A 12,894-nucleotide genomic window follows, 5' to 3' on the forward strand; every position below is an offset into this window, starting at 1 on the left:
TATTTTTACACACATTTAACTTAACTCAGAAGTCTGATGAGCGAGAGACTCTTACCGACCTAATTAAACCTATCTAGCCGAGGTAATAATTAATAAAGAACCCAAATTCATTGAACTGAAACTGTGTTATATATCGTCGAACCCGAACCAAAGACTTTTGCTTGGTAATGAAATGTTTGCATCGTCACTCCTGTTAGTTGGTAATTTTATGTGTAATGCGATGCCAAGAAACAGGAAATTTGAGACTAATAATTAATTATTAATAGTCAGAATAAAGTTGAAACATTTCTTTTAAATAAATAAGAAAAATTTTGAATTGTGTGTTGGTTTTATGTTATTTCTATTTCACCTATTCAAGTGTATGTGTTGTATGTATGTATGTATGTATGTATGTATGTATGTATGTCTATGTTTTCAAGCTAATCCCTAACTGTGGCCTAATATTCCTCTAACACATGCCAACTGGATGTTACCTAAGCAGTATTGTTTTACACAGAGAAAGAAAACCACACATATTTAATTGTCTTACCCCAACATGGTTGCTACAGGACTAGAAAACCGGGAAAACCGGGAAATGTCAGGGAAATTTAAATGGTCAGGGAATTCAGGGAAAATTCTACGAATTCTGGAAATTTTAAAGTTGCGTATAATTCAAACAAAGCTTTGTTTTGATGCGCTCGTACCGCTACCGAACGACTCCGCTAAAAGGCTGCTGCTTAAGGCACACGGCAACTGCAACCTTTTTTTACTTGGTCTACGATTGTCCGTTGCAATAGGCTGTTACAACCACCCACCATAACTTCTGGCCAATCCAAGCACTCGTTTGTTCACTAGCGAATCCAGGCCTTCATTTGTTCGTGTTTTGCTCCTTTTTAATTTGCCCTTCAGACTTTGTATTATGTTCCGTTTAGAGGTGTAAAAGTAACGAAAAAATGTGTACCCGTATGTATTCGTTACTATAACAATTAGTACTCGTTACTTTCGTATCGTTACTCGTTACTCCCGATACCGCATAACATGGCACATGCTATGTTATGTAACAGCAACGAATCGAGTCGTATTTCGTACGCGTACAGTATGACGTCGCGTAAATAAAAATAAATCGAATATCAACAACGGAGTGTCTGCTGACACTCGAGTGGCAGCAGTCAATTCCGTATCGGATTTCACTGCTGCCACTCCGGAAATGATTTACACGTGACCGGAAATCAATTTTTTCACAACTGGAAGATCTCCTAACCACATCACATCGCCATATTGATTTCGCTCTGTGCTTTGTGCTTGCTGCTTGGTTGATTTCGCTCTGTGCTTTGTGCTTGCCGTGTGGTTGCTGCTGTATTTGAATTTGTTAACTTATATTGACCTCTGAGTTAATTTGTTTTGCTGTTTTTGTTCGTAAGTACTTAATATAGGTTTTATTCTTTTAAATATTGATTTGCGTACAGTGTGTTGACCATATGTTATCCACATGGTTGGACTCGATCGTAATTTTTCATAAACATATTTCTTAAATACTGTTCTTTTAACTTATTGTAATTATTTCAATATTACTTAATAACAATGGAAACGAATCCATAACTGCATCGCCATATTGATTTCGCTCCGATCTTTGTGCTTGGTGTGTGTGTGTCGTATTTTGAATGTTAAAGCTGGTATTGAGCATTACGCTTAGTTTTTTTTTGTATTTGTTCGTAAGTACTTAATATAGGTTTTATTCTTATAAATATTGATTTGCGTATAGTGTGTTGTCCATTCGTTATCCACGTGGCTGGCAATGACCGGGATTCAATAATCACAGTGGATATACCGATTTCCGTGAATATTTTTGGTCATTGTGGATAGGAACATCGTGAATATTCAAATCATTTTACTTTAAATTTCTAGTTTCAAGGATGGATTGTATTAGTTCAGTTTTATTAAAAATTAGTTCGGTAATTGTTCCGTATCACGTAGGTAGTTTATCCATTGACCCTGATGGCATGATCCTGTTGTACATGATGCCTGCTGTTTTAATTTAGTAGGTACATCAAAAGATCCAGAAAAAAAAAATTACAAATAATGTTAGGAAGTAAACAATCACTTTTGGATTTTTATTTGATCTGATAATAGGTACTATCATATTCATTGCGACTAGTCCCTCTTACTTTAAAAAATATTAAAATTTCGGGAATACTTTTATTTTATGATACAAAATTCCTCTATTTAACACAACTTGCAGAGATACAAAATTCCAACTCGTTATTGCCGTTTATTAATTAAGATACCTGTACATTGATGCGGCCGTCCCAATTTTATTACCGAAATTATTACCGTTGGGTGTGCAACAGTATTTTAGGTAGTGCATGTAGCTGACCTAACCTAGCAAACTGCCCAGACTATTTTTCAGTACCTATTTTGAATCTTGCTAACCCAGCCTATTCAACTGATAGAACTATTTTACAGTTTTTCTTATCTAACCTAATGTAAATAATATTTAAAACTGTAAATGTTAGCTATCTGCAAACTAGTTTCAATAAATGTTTTGTAACTGAACATAATAAGGAAACAAAAAAAAAATTTCCTTGTGTAATAATGTATTTATGTGGTTCCTATAAGTTACATATTAAAAAAGAATAAAGGGCCAATTAAAATGAAGCCCACCATTTAAGGTTAGTGATTTTTAAAATGATCATATTAATCCAACTAACCTCAATAATTCATTTTTAGACTAACCTGTAATATTTATTGATTTAGCTAACCTAGAATATAAAATTTACCCTGAAACTCTATTGTCTAACCTCGGAGATAACCACAATGGCAATATTTATCGTTATATAAGTCATAGATATGCCAATGCTGATGTGCGGAACTCTTGCCCTGTGTGTTGGCCATCTGTGGTTCTGCCTGCTGCGGTACATATGGTGGCAGGAATCCATAAATTTACAGTGATAAACGTGTACTTTCTTGTTGTGTCCAACATTTAAGTCTTACAATTATTGTTGGTGGGTATGTTACAAATTTTAATAAGAAATAGCTCACATTTGCTTAAAACAGTGCATAACATTGTTAGCATGTCAACCATACATACTGAGACATCTTTTAATGTAACAATTTAATCAACTGCATAAATGTATTAAAAGCTATCATTTCTGCAACTCATGGAACAGATAGAATAAATAAATTACATCAAATAAGATATAGGCCCTAGACCCATTCTACAATGGCGCTGAAATGGAGACAGATGTCTCAGAACTTTTCACTGTCATCTTCTGCTTCCACAATTTATGGAAACTTAACTTATAAGATTGCTCTTCAACCTTACCAAATATTTTAATTGAAAAAAATTCTTCCAAACCATTGCATGGGCAAAGTTTACTTACATATTTAAAATAAATGACTATTAATTGAACACTAGATAGTCTTGTACTTCGGATAATTTTTTAACATGTTTATGACAGCAGCCAAGTACTCGTGTTCTATTGGGTGCGTGGAGCAACGTAAACAGAACTCAGATTGCCGAGTTAATCCTTGCGGGTCATTTTCAATCTGCGTGCTACTATTCTGTGAGATCTGATTGTGTGAACCATCTCTGTTTCCATGTCATTGTATAACGGGCCTAAATAAACAGAAAATTACATTTTCTAAACTAATGAATACAGTGACACATAAATTTTTTTAGTGTGCTTGTTTAAAATAAAATTGATTTCTGTAATTTTCTTACATCAAGACTTTTCTGGAAATGAACTTAATAATAAATATCTGAAAATACTTTTTTCGAGTACTAGAAATTTATTGTATTTCCCTGAAAACAGCATCTTTGTATTCACTTTTTTCTTGGAAATCACTGTATATATCTTAAATTACAATACATAAACAGTGCCGTAGCTGTTAATATAACTATATGGTAATTATCTCGACTAGTCCCTCTTTAAAAAAATATTAAAAATTTGGAAATACTTTTATTTTGTGCTACAAAATTTCCTCTATTTAACCCTACTTGCGGAGATACAAAATTCCAACACGTTTAGGAGAAGTCGCCGTTTATTTATTAACATACCTGTACTTTGCTGCGGCAATCGCCATATTTTTTGTTTGCTGCGTGGGTTCTTGTATGTTTATTTTGGACAACTCATGATTAATGGTCGATTAGGTACAGTTAGCTACATTATAAATACTTTAAAACATTGTGGACGGTTGATTTGGTTAGTATAGCTACATTTAAAGTACTGTAAAATAAGCACGAACCCGTGCGGCAAACAAAAAATATGGCAACGGCCCCAACAATGTACCGGTATTGAAATGTTTAAACGGCGCATTCTCTTTAACGTTTCCTCAGACGAGACTAAATAGTACATATTTTGAATTATCCAATGGAAACCTTTCTATAAAAAACAATTGACTGCTACATCCAAGGTGATTAGACAACACTGTGCTATTTTGTCACTTGTAAGGTAAATTACCTATTGCATTCATACACCATTTTTAGTAAGCAAGTAAAAGTACGTACAATTCATTTTGTACGTCATGATCACAATTCATATTACAAACAACATCGTAAGAATAAACCTTTATATGAAATTACAGTACCTACTTTAATATACTTAAAACCATTGTGGACTGTTAGATTATTAGAGCTACATTAAAATAATGTGAAATTGTGTGAATGGTTTGCTAGGTCTGGATACCTATATATTATATTGTTAATTCGTAATCAACCATTTATAATGATTTGAGAGTATTTTCAATTTCGCTAATCTTACCTAATCATCCGTCCTCAATGTTTTAAAGTATTTATAATGTAGCTAACCTAACCTAATCGACCATTAGTTATTTTGAGTTTAAAACAAACATACAAGGACCCACATGGCGGGAAAAAAATATGGCGACGGCCGCACCAATGTACAGGTATGTTAATGTATAAACGGCAATATCTACTAAACGAGTTGGAATTTCGTATCTCCGCAAGTTGTGTTAAATGGAGGAAATATTGTAATATAATATAAAAGTATTCCCAAATTTTTAATATTTTTTTAAGGAAGAGGACTAGTCGAGATAATTAACAATTATATATATAAAACACTATAATTTATGTAGAACTACAGGATCGTAGACCTAAGATTCACAACATTCTGTTGTGAGATTGATCATTTAGTTTAGGTTAGTAGTGGAAGCAAAAAATGGTGGCGGCGGTATCATTGGACAGGTATTGTATTGTATGCTGTAAACAGGAATTTCTACTGAATTTAGAAATGTCTTTAGACCTCGAAAAAAAAAATTTTTTTATTTATTTTATTACGTATTTAACTACGGAAAAGTCACGGCACAAGAACTTTACCTTTTTTTCAATTGAACTGCTAATTACTAGTCTTATTTTAGTTGCCTCATTTGTAGCAAAATATAGCTAGTTGAACCAGTTAAAAAAGTAAATGGTTCATAGGTTGTATAGGAATATTTACTGACCTATTTTCTTTTGCAGTTTCAGATGGCGCTGATCATTGGGGATTCTCAGGTCAAGTACCTGAACCAGTATCTTTGGGATGGAATTACTTGCATTCCTAAACCAGGGTACAAGGTTCAGGATCTTGTGCCGATTATTGAAGAGGTTGGACCTTACTTCAATAAAGTAGTCCTCCATTGCGGAACCAACAATGTGCTGAGCGAGGATGCAGAGACCATCGTCGACCATATTTTGAATTTTGCAGAGACCTTGAAGAGGGTAAATTCGTATGCTACACTGATGGTGTCAGGCATCCTACCAAGGAAAATGAATGGCTACCGCTGTGAAACATCTGGCCAGCGTGTTGCTGGGATGAATGCCAAGTCAGCTTGCGTAAACGATATGCTGCGACAGTGTTTGCCAAACATGGAGGTAATGTTCATTGAACTGTGGGATTTCTTTTTGCAGCCTGGAATGATTTCTTTTGATGGACTTCACATCACGGCTCAAGGTTGCAAGTTGCTGTGCAGATCCTATGGGAAGTTTTGCAAGAGTAAGGTGCCCATCAAATTGTCTGTTCCTACAGAACAAAATGTTGCTGTTGTTTCCAGGATTACTACAATTTCTAGTAAGCAGCAAGGGGTCGCGGCATCTTTACCTTCTAATGAAGACTTTCCTTCCCTGGAAGAATCTTGTACACAGAAGCGTTTTGTACTCTCTCAGGTTCCAAAAGTCAAAAAACTACCTGCTTTTCAGAGAATGTCTCAGCGTTTGAAGGTTTTGCCTAGCCAGTTTACTTCAATTTCTTGTGTACCTTGTGTAGTCCAGAATTCCTTTGCCCCAGTAAATCCTGTTGTGCCATCAGCTGTTGAGTCTCTTAAAAGCAATTTTCAGGTTCCTGTGTGTACCCCATCTTCTGGACAGTCATCATCTCAGGCTAAAGTGTCTGGGCCACTACACAACGTATCTTCTGCACCTCATTCACCACTGCCATATTTTCAGCACAGTGCTTCAAAAAGGTTTTTTCGCCCAGTTCTGCCATGTATTGAATCATTTGTCCATGAAAACAAGTTTAATGTTTTGAATTCTGTAACAGAGAACGAAGATGCCAGCATGTTTGAAAGTAGTTTTGGTGGTAAAAAGTGCAGTAAAAAGATGAAAGATTGTAGGTTTAAGAATAGTGTAAATCCAAGGAAAGTTCGGAGCCGTCTGGTTGGAGGGGGAGCCACTTCATTATCAGAAGGTGTATCGTTCAGTAGTTATAAGGAATTTACAGAGGTTTATGAACAGTGGTTAGAAGAAGGACATCATCCAATGAGAGTGAACCATTCTGTAAGAAGTCCTGGTGGTGGTGATAATATTCCTTATGTGCAGGTAAAATATGTGTGTAAACATTTTGGTAAGCCTAGGATTAGAGGTAATGATGTTCGGCCAAATCAAAAGTATAATGCCAAAGGTTGCCCTGTACATGTAAAAATTATTTATAATAATAAGCTGAAATGTTATGTTGTGCGTAGTATGATTGATTGCCATAATCATGAAACTGGTCCAGATGTCATTATGCATTATCCTGATCAAAGATTACTTGATAAGGGGGAACAAGAGGCAATTGCCCCTTTAATCAAATATAACATGGGCACGAAAGAATTGAGACAGTTTATTGGGGATGAAAGTGGGAAAATGTTACAGAGTAAGGATGTTCACAATTTACGTCAGCGGGCAAAAGAGAATATTGTTGATGGGCGCAGTCAGGCAGCTTTGTTGGTAGATGAGCTAACGAAACTGCAAGAGGAAATTGGCTGTTCAGTTCATATAGAAACTGATGAAAATAATGAATTACTTTTTCTTGTAATGCAAACTAGTTTTATGAAAAATTTAGCTAGTAAATACAGTGATGTTTTGATGATAGATGGTACTTACAAGGTTAATGCTGAAGGTTATCCATTATATTGCGTTTTGTGTGAGGATGGGAAAGGGCATGGAAAACCTATTAGTTATGTGTTTGTCAGAAATGAAACAGAAGTAGTTCTTAGTAAAGCTTTTGTCAAAGTTTTGGACCTGAATCCTAACATGTTAAATTGCAAAGTAATGATAATGGACAAAGACAGGGTAGAAATGAATATAGTGTCAAAAATGCTCCCCCAATGCAAAATTATTTTATGCTCCTTTCATGTCTTGAAGGCTTTCAAAGAAAAAGTTGCGTCGTTAGATTGTACGAGAGAGAAGAAGGCACAGGTGGCGGCATGCTTGAAGCAGCTTCTTTATTCTTCGACAGAAGATTCTTATAACACTAATTTTCAGGTTTTGTTAAATGTTGCCCCTTCTGAATTTATGCAATACTATATTATAAACTGGGATAAATGTAAAGAGCTTTGGGTGTTTGCTTTCAGAAGGAAGGAGTTGACTTTAGGTAATAATACAAATAACAGACTGGAAAGCCATAACCAAAAGCTGAAACAGTATTTGAAGTCAAGCATGCATTTACCTGAGGCAGTGAAGGCACTATGTGATTTCATACGAGTTTTGGAAGTCAATTTTTCTCAAGAAGCTTTCAAAGAAATGAAGACTCATATTAATAAGAATTTTTCTGATAATATTCATTTACAGATATCTTCTCATTGCACTGTCGAAGCCACCAAATTAATATGTAGGCAGCTGGAAAAGTCTAAACAAGAAATGATATATGCTAATGGTAATGTGTCTTTTAATGGCTTCAGCTACTGTATAGGCAATAACTTTACAGTATGCAGTTGCACATTTTTTTCACAGTATTCTCTGCCTTGTGCACATTTGTTGTTTGCCAGAAGAGCTTGTGGAATGTGTGTATTTTCAGAAGATACTGTCAGCAGTAGATGGAAGAAAGATACATTTGTGGGTTCTTTGCCATCTTCTCAGAGTGAAATGTCTGTTTCCACATATGTTGTTGAGAAAACACTGCTGAGAAAGCCTCTTTCCGAAAGAGAGAAATATAACTTGGCTCTTTCCCATTTGAAACCAATTGCTTCTTTCATTGCGACATTAGGTGTAAAACAGTTCAATGACTGCATCAACAAGACCAATGAATTCTTTGGACAGCTACTACAAGATTTCCGGAGTTCCAGCATGCACTTACCAGAACATAATTCTGTAGTTACTGATGGCAGTATTGGTTCCCCCCAACATGTCTATGTTAATAGTCTTGCTAGTAGTTTCTGTGAAAATAATAATTTCAGCTGCCCAGCAGACGCTTCTTTGCTGCATGATGAGTTGGGAGAGTTTTTAAAGTTTACAGGTTCAAGTGTTCCCAGTGAAGAAAGTAATTTTTGTGAAAATGTTTCCTCTGCATCCACTTTACCTCTAACTGTATCTTCTTCCTTTAGTGTTAATGATAAGACTAAGTTTCAGTATGTTGATTGTCTACCAGAATCTAGGTATGATTCCGTTCTTTCTGAGCCAAACCTTTGTGAAAATGTTTTGCAGGAAAGCTTCAGTAGTAGTTTAATTGCAGATCCTAATGGATATGGTAATGAACCACAAAGTTTTGATAGTCTAGAAAGTCAATTCACTGGTAAAAATTTGTCAAGTATTAGAAATCAATTAATTATTCCTAATGTTGTGAAGCGTAGGGGCCGTCCTAAGGGGTCTAGAACTCCTTTCCAAATTTTTCCACATACATCTAGGAAACGTAAGCTAGTCACCATCCCAGAAGTTGAAGATGTAGATGATCCACGTCAGGAAGCCTGCATTAAAGAAGATTTAAAGAGGTCTCGAACTCCTCAAATATTTCAACATTATTCTAGGAAATGTGAGCTGGCCACCATCCCAGAAGTGAAAGACGTAGATGACCCACCTCCAGAAGCCTGCATTCCGGAAAACCCCGTTACCTGTAAATACATTCAAAGTTCTTTGAAAATCCTTTCATCTAGAGAATGGTTGGACGATACAGTAGTTGCATGTGCTCAGAAGTTGCTTAAGCAACAGTATCCTTTTGTTAATAGTTTGCAGGATACTCTTTTGGGTACTGTTTTACAGTTTCAGAATGCAGATCAGCCGTGGGTACAAGTTATCTATTGCAATAAACACTGGGTTACCATCTCTGCTATTGAATGTCCAGAAGGTTATGTGGATGTGTTTGATTCTAAGTTCTATTCTAAAAATCGAAGTGTTGTAGAGCTGATTACTGTGCAGGCAGCTGAACTCATGAAATTCAGGGGCCGTAAAATAACACTACACTATCAAGTCCCCCAAGAACAGAAGGGCTCTGATGACTGTGGCCTTTTTGCAATTGCCAGAGCGGTAGCTTTATGTAATGGATTCTCAATGCATGGTCGAGCTTTTGTGCAGGCACAGATGAGGTCACATCTGCTTAAATGTTTGCAGGAGGGCTCCATTGAACCTTTTCCCACAGTTCCTGTAAGACAGAAAACTTTTTCCACTGAAATTAAGTGTAACATATTTTGTGTTTGCAGGTTGCCCCATTCACGAAGCACAAACTTCAAAACTTTAAATGCTATGGTGCAGTGTGATAGTTGTAAAGAATGGTACCACTTAAGCTGTCTCAATAAGGTTATTGATGTTGATGAAAAGTACATGTGTAATTTGTGTGATTTGTAATAATGTTGCTCATATGTATTTTTTTACTCTTAGGTTCTCACCAGGTACCACCTTGAATAAAAAGTTTGCCTTATGTCTCCCCCATATCTGATCTTTGTAAGGCGTTTGATATTGTAGGATTTCATTTTATTTAATTACCACCAGGATGTGAGATATGCAGAGCTATGTTCACAGTGATTGGACTATCAATGCCATACATGCCTACAGTTTAAAGTTTACACTGCCTATACAATTCAAAATGGTCCGAAGCACGCAGGTATATGTACAATCCCCTCGGGTTCACTGCCTGTGTTCTTAGGGCTGACTCCCTATGCCTGAAGGGCGCGACCCGCCTGGTAGGTTTCACCTGCAGTGCCGGCCGCGTTTCGGAAAGGCATGGGATTTTGAATCATATTAATAAAATACACTCCTACCTCACAACTTAATAATAGCCAATTAATTCTCTTAACTTCTCTGCAAATCTCTCTCCTAGCTAATTCAAAATGGTCCGAAGCATGCAGGTGTAGGTTTTGACCCACGTAGGGTTCACTGCCAGTGTTGTTAGGGCTGACTCCCTATGCCTGAAGGGCGAGACCCGCCTGGCAGGCTTCACCTCCAGTGCCGGCCGCGTTTCGGAAGGCATGGGATTTTGAATTAACAAAGCTAGTTCCGTAAACTTATCATCACCTAATAAATATCTTTTCCGTTCCCCGGGGTACGTAAAATTTTACAGCCACACCACTACAACACACGCGACAATCCACACACACGTGGTAGCACCTTGTCAAGGCGGAATCATGCAGGTGAACTGGTAGAGGGAGCTGCCCCAGCCCTCGCTGGGGATCCGGGCCGAGAGGCATGCATGCCTGTCAGGGCAGGGCTCTGGGGGCATGTACAGTAGTTTTAAGTCTATATTTAATATAAAAAATAAAATTTAAAAAATTTAAAATATATAAAATAAAACAAATTTTGGACGAGGGCATTTCTCTGCCCAAATAATAATAAAATAGGACGACCTTCATTGGGAATACAATCCACTAACTCCACTTTTTTTTTAACAGGTTATAGCAGACAACAGCCAGGGGGCTAGGTACAGCAATACTGGCTTAGTCTAACTTTGACAGAGCTATTTTGGAACGCAATAGTTCGGTCCCTAAGGCTGCCAGAAGTTTACTAATCCATGTAATTTCTTTTACCGTTCACCAACACGACCACACGATTATATGCCTGAACTACCTGTTACATGCACTAATGGGCTAACTACCCATGCATGTTCTGTGTTCCCAGGGGTTCGGAGGAGCGGCTCGCACAGCTTTACACTACACGCCACACCCGAGTTTAACTAGGTCACTTGATATTACAGCACACTGACAAGCCTCTAATGCACACCAACACGACACTACATCACGCCAGTTAGCCAATCTGACTGGTGGGGAGCTTCACTCCCCCGCCAAATTAGGTACACGTAACTTTTCTAGGATTACACAACCTACCAGCGCACACACAGGCCCGTGTGCCAAACCTATCCCACAAGACACGCACCCCCGCCGTCGATTCAAATTATTCTTCACCAGTGTGGGGTGCACCTGATTTACTATGCACTTAGCGAGTTATAGAAACTTCTGTTTCTGGCCTCGCCCACGCTTACTGCCCCGGATGGCAATATGATGAATCGGCGGCGTAGTTATTTACATTTTACCTTTTGGTATCAAAGCGTAATATAATGCATGCAGTTAATTAATAATTTTCAACATTTAATAATGAATCAATCTGTTCATGTTTTTCAGATTGTGAAGGACGCCCCCTGTAAGGGTTAGTGTATTGGAGTATTGCTATCAAAATTTTATTTTGCATTATAAATGCTTTATTATTATACTGTTATTACTGTGTAGTTGTTTACATTTTACCTTTTGGTATCAAAGCATAATATAATGCATGCAGTTAATTAATAATTTTCAACATTTAATAATGAATCAATCTGTTCATGTTTTTCAGATTGTTTATGTTTTTCAGATTGAGAAGGACGCCCCCTGTTAGGGTTAGTGTATTGGAGTATTGCTATCAAAATTTCATTTTGCATTATAAATGCTTTATTATTATACTGTTATTACTGTGTATTTATTTACTTTTTACCTTTTGGTATCAAAGCGTAATATTTAATCATTTTCTGTTCATGATTTTCAGATTGTGAAGGACGTCCCATTGTAAGGGTTAGTGTATTGGTTTGACCATGGATTTAATAGGCCTCTTGGGGAAACTCACCATGTAAAAAAATGAGTTAACGCATTGAGCGCTGTACCTCTTGAGACAGATTTGTCTCAAAGGTGATGTGGAAACCAGCGTATGTTTCTAGGATGTGAGAATTATTCAGAAGCAATCATGGAGTGTAAGTTAGCTACTAGGGGACCCTAGGCGCAGAGTCCCTCCCCTGACCTGGTTGCCTCGGTTGACTTATCACCACCCAAGCCAACATTCCTGCAGCGAGCACCAGTGAGAGCACCCAGACCAGTATGGCTTGTTAAAAAAAAAAAATGTGATTTAATGATATTCTTGCATAATAAAAATGATCATTAAATAGTGAGTGATTGTTTTATTCAACTACCAGAAGTAGAAGGAACTTATAGACCAAAATTATTCTTGTCATTGATACATGCAAATCATTTATATTTTGTACATACATATTAAATCTAAAGCAATTAAATTTAAGAAAATAAATTATGTATGTGATATTTAACACAAAAAAAATTCACACTAAAACACAAGAAATTAATTTGGAATCAAATCATGTATTACCACAAAACAAGTGTCAGCAAGGAAAATGCTTCCTGAAAGGTAGTTAATCTTGCCTACAAAAAGTTATTTATTTAATTAAACCTACCCCATTAATCGTAACTACTTAGTTATTT

General features: G+C 36.7%; 1 protein-coding gene across 1 annotated transcript; it reads left to right on the forward strand.

The window, feature by feature from the left end:
- The first annotated feature begins 1,202 nt into the window (after nt 1-1,202).
- Nucleotides 1,203-12,262, forward strand: LOC134539849 (uncharacterized). The gene is made up of 2 exons (XM_063382156.1): nt 1,203-1,395; nt 5,456-12,262. Exon 2 carries the CDS (start codon nt 5,462-5,464, stop codon nt 10,007-10,009), a length of 4,548 nt encoding a protein of 1,515 aa, XP_063238226.1. The 5' UTR covers nt 1,203-1,395; nt 5,456-5,461; the 3' UTR covers nt 10,010-12,262.
- Nucleotides 12,263-12,894: the final 632 nt, after the last annotated feature.

The sequence above is a fragment of the Bacillus rossius genome, chromosome 16 (genome assembly GCF_032445375.1).
Source record: "Bacillus rossius redtenbacheri isolate Brsri chromosome 16, Brsri_v3, whole genome shotgun sequence".
Classification (NCBI taxonomy): Eukaryota; Metazoa; Arthropoda; class Insecta; order Phasmatodea; family Bacillidae; genus Bacillus; species Bacillus rossius.